General features: G+C 41.5%; 1 protein-coding gene across 1 annotated transcript; it reads right to left on the bottom strand.

The window, feature by feature from the left end:
• Positions 1-783: 783 nt before the first annotated feature.
• Positions 784-1,718, bottom strand: LOC138855151 (astacin-like metalloprotease toxin 5). Its single transcript, XM_070102658.1, has one exon. It carries the CDS (start codon positions 1,686-1,688, stop codon positions 816-818), a length of 873 nt encoding a protein of 290 aa, XP_069958759.1. The 5' UTR covers positions 1,689-1,718; the 3' UTR covers positions 784-815.
• Between the last annotated feature and the right edge of the window lie 6 nt (positions 1,719-1,724).

The raw sequence follows: 1,724 nt of genomic DNA, 5'->3' as shown, positions 1-1,724 counted from the left end.
GTCTGTTTTTATATTGTACTTTTCAGATAGGGGGGGTTCTGTATAGGGAAGGGGGGTTCTAGTTTGCAGGGCTACGGTATGTAACATACTGTGCCCTTTTGAGTTTGTATCTTATGACGTTTAGTCATAGTACAGAATACCTTGTTTTACTTTTGTTGTCGTTAGTACGGAAGTATGTATCAATTTTCTCCTTACTTTTGTTACTGTTGGTGTTTTCATTAGATAATTTTTTGTTATATGATGTATAATTATATCTGTATGTGGTATTATATGGCCATGGAAAGTTTATTACATTTGTTGACAGATAAAGCATCAGTTGTACTTTTATAAGGTTTCTAATAAAAATATAAAAAAAAAAAAATATTTAGTGAAGGGATTCAGGGAAACCGGTTATTTTCATATAGTCGGACTTGAGTCCTGGAAATGGGAAGTACAATGCCTGCACTTTAAAGGAGGGGTTTGGGATATTGGCAGTTTGGAGGGATATGTTGTGTATCTTTATTAAACGTATATGCTTCTAAACTGTTGTATTCTGGGCACCTCTGCAAAAACAGTGATAGTGTGTGAGTGTGGTGAAAGTGTTGAATGATGATGAAAGTATTTTCTTTTTGGGGATTTTCTTTCTTTTTTGGGTCACCCTGCCTCGGTGGGAGACGGCCGACTTGTTGAATATATATATATATATATATATATATATATATATATATATATATATATATATATATATATATATATATAGATAGATAGATAGATAGATAGATAGATAGATAGATAGACATAAACGAAAAAAAAGTTGAACACAAATGAGAGAACAATCAACATATCATTTCATCTGATGAGAGAATCTTGTTGTACTGGGGCTTAAAGTACATCATATAGTTGGAGTGCCACTCCTTGTAGGGCATGGCACCAGGGATGTCGTCACCCAGGTAGTGGTCCCAGCACTCGTAATACCTGTTGATCCCCGCGATGTCTATGCGAGTGGGGCTCACACGCTGCCCTGGAGAGATGGGGAAATCGCGGATGACGGTGATCACAGGGTATTTGTCATCCTTGGGGAAGCCGAACGCTGGGTAGTGCAAGATACTCTGGTAGTCGTAAGGAAGCCCCATAGTAGTCAAGAGACCGTGGCCTTTCGCATACTTTCTGTAGTTGTGTAAACTGTCTTGCTGTATGTTGCTCTCGTTGACGAAGATGTACTCATCACGGTCTGGACGGCTGTGGTGGTGGTAGAGGCCAGTAGCGTGCATGAGTTCGTGCATAACAACGCCCATGGTTAAGAAGCAAGTGTCATACATATCTAGCGACTGTTTGGGTATCCCCCTGTAGCCGACGAAGGAGCCGCAGCCCAGACCGACCTTCAACACCACCTCGGGAACTCCCGGCGTCGAGTTCACGAACTTGACGCAGGTGACGTTGCTGAGGTACTCCATCGCCATGAGGATCGTCGGGTGGTATATTTCATTGATGTCCGCCATATAGACACCCATCGTGTTATTGGGCCAGCGTTTATTTACGTAACGCAACTGATCCACAATGCTGTCTATGTCAGCGTCCGGATGGGCGTACTGCTCGTCCTCCAGTATGGTATCATATAAGCACTTGTCCTCCCCACTCATCCCCACCGAACCACCACACACGCTCCAACACCAAACCAAAACTATAGCCAAAATTGTCTTAAAAACCATTGCGAATTTTGAATTTTATAAAGTACATTGTATGTA

The sequence above is a fragment of the Cherax quadricarinatus genome, chromosome 83 (genome assembly GCF_038502225.1).
Source record: "Cherax quadricarinatus isolate ZL_2023a chromosome 83, ASM3850222v1, whole genome shotgun sequence".
Lineage (NCBI taxonomy): Eukaryota > Metazoa > Arthropoda > Malacostraca > Decapoda > Parastacidae > Cherax > Cherax quadricarinatus.
Note: the sequence above shows the minus strand (reverse complement) of the source record. Positions and strands in the feature narration are given on the sequence as shown.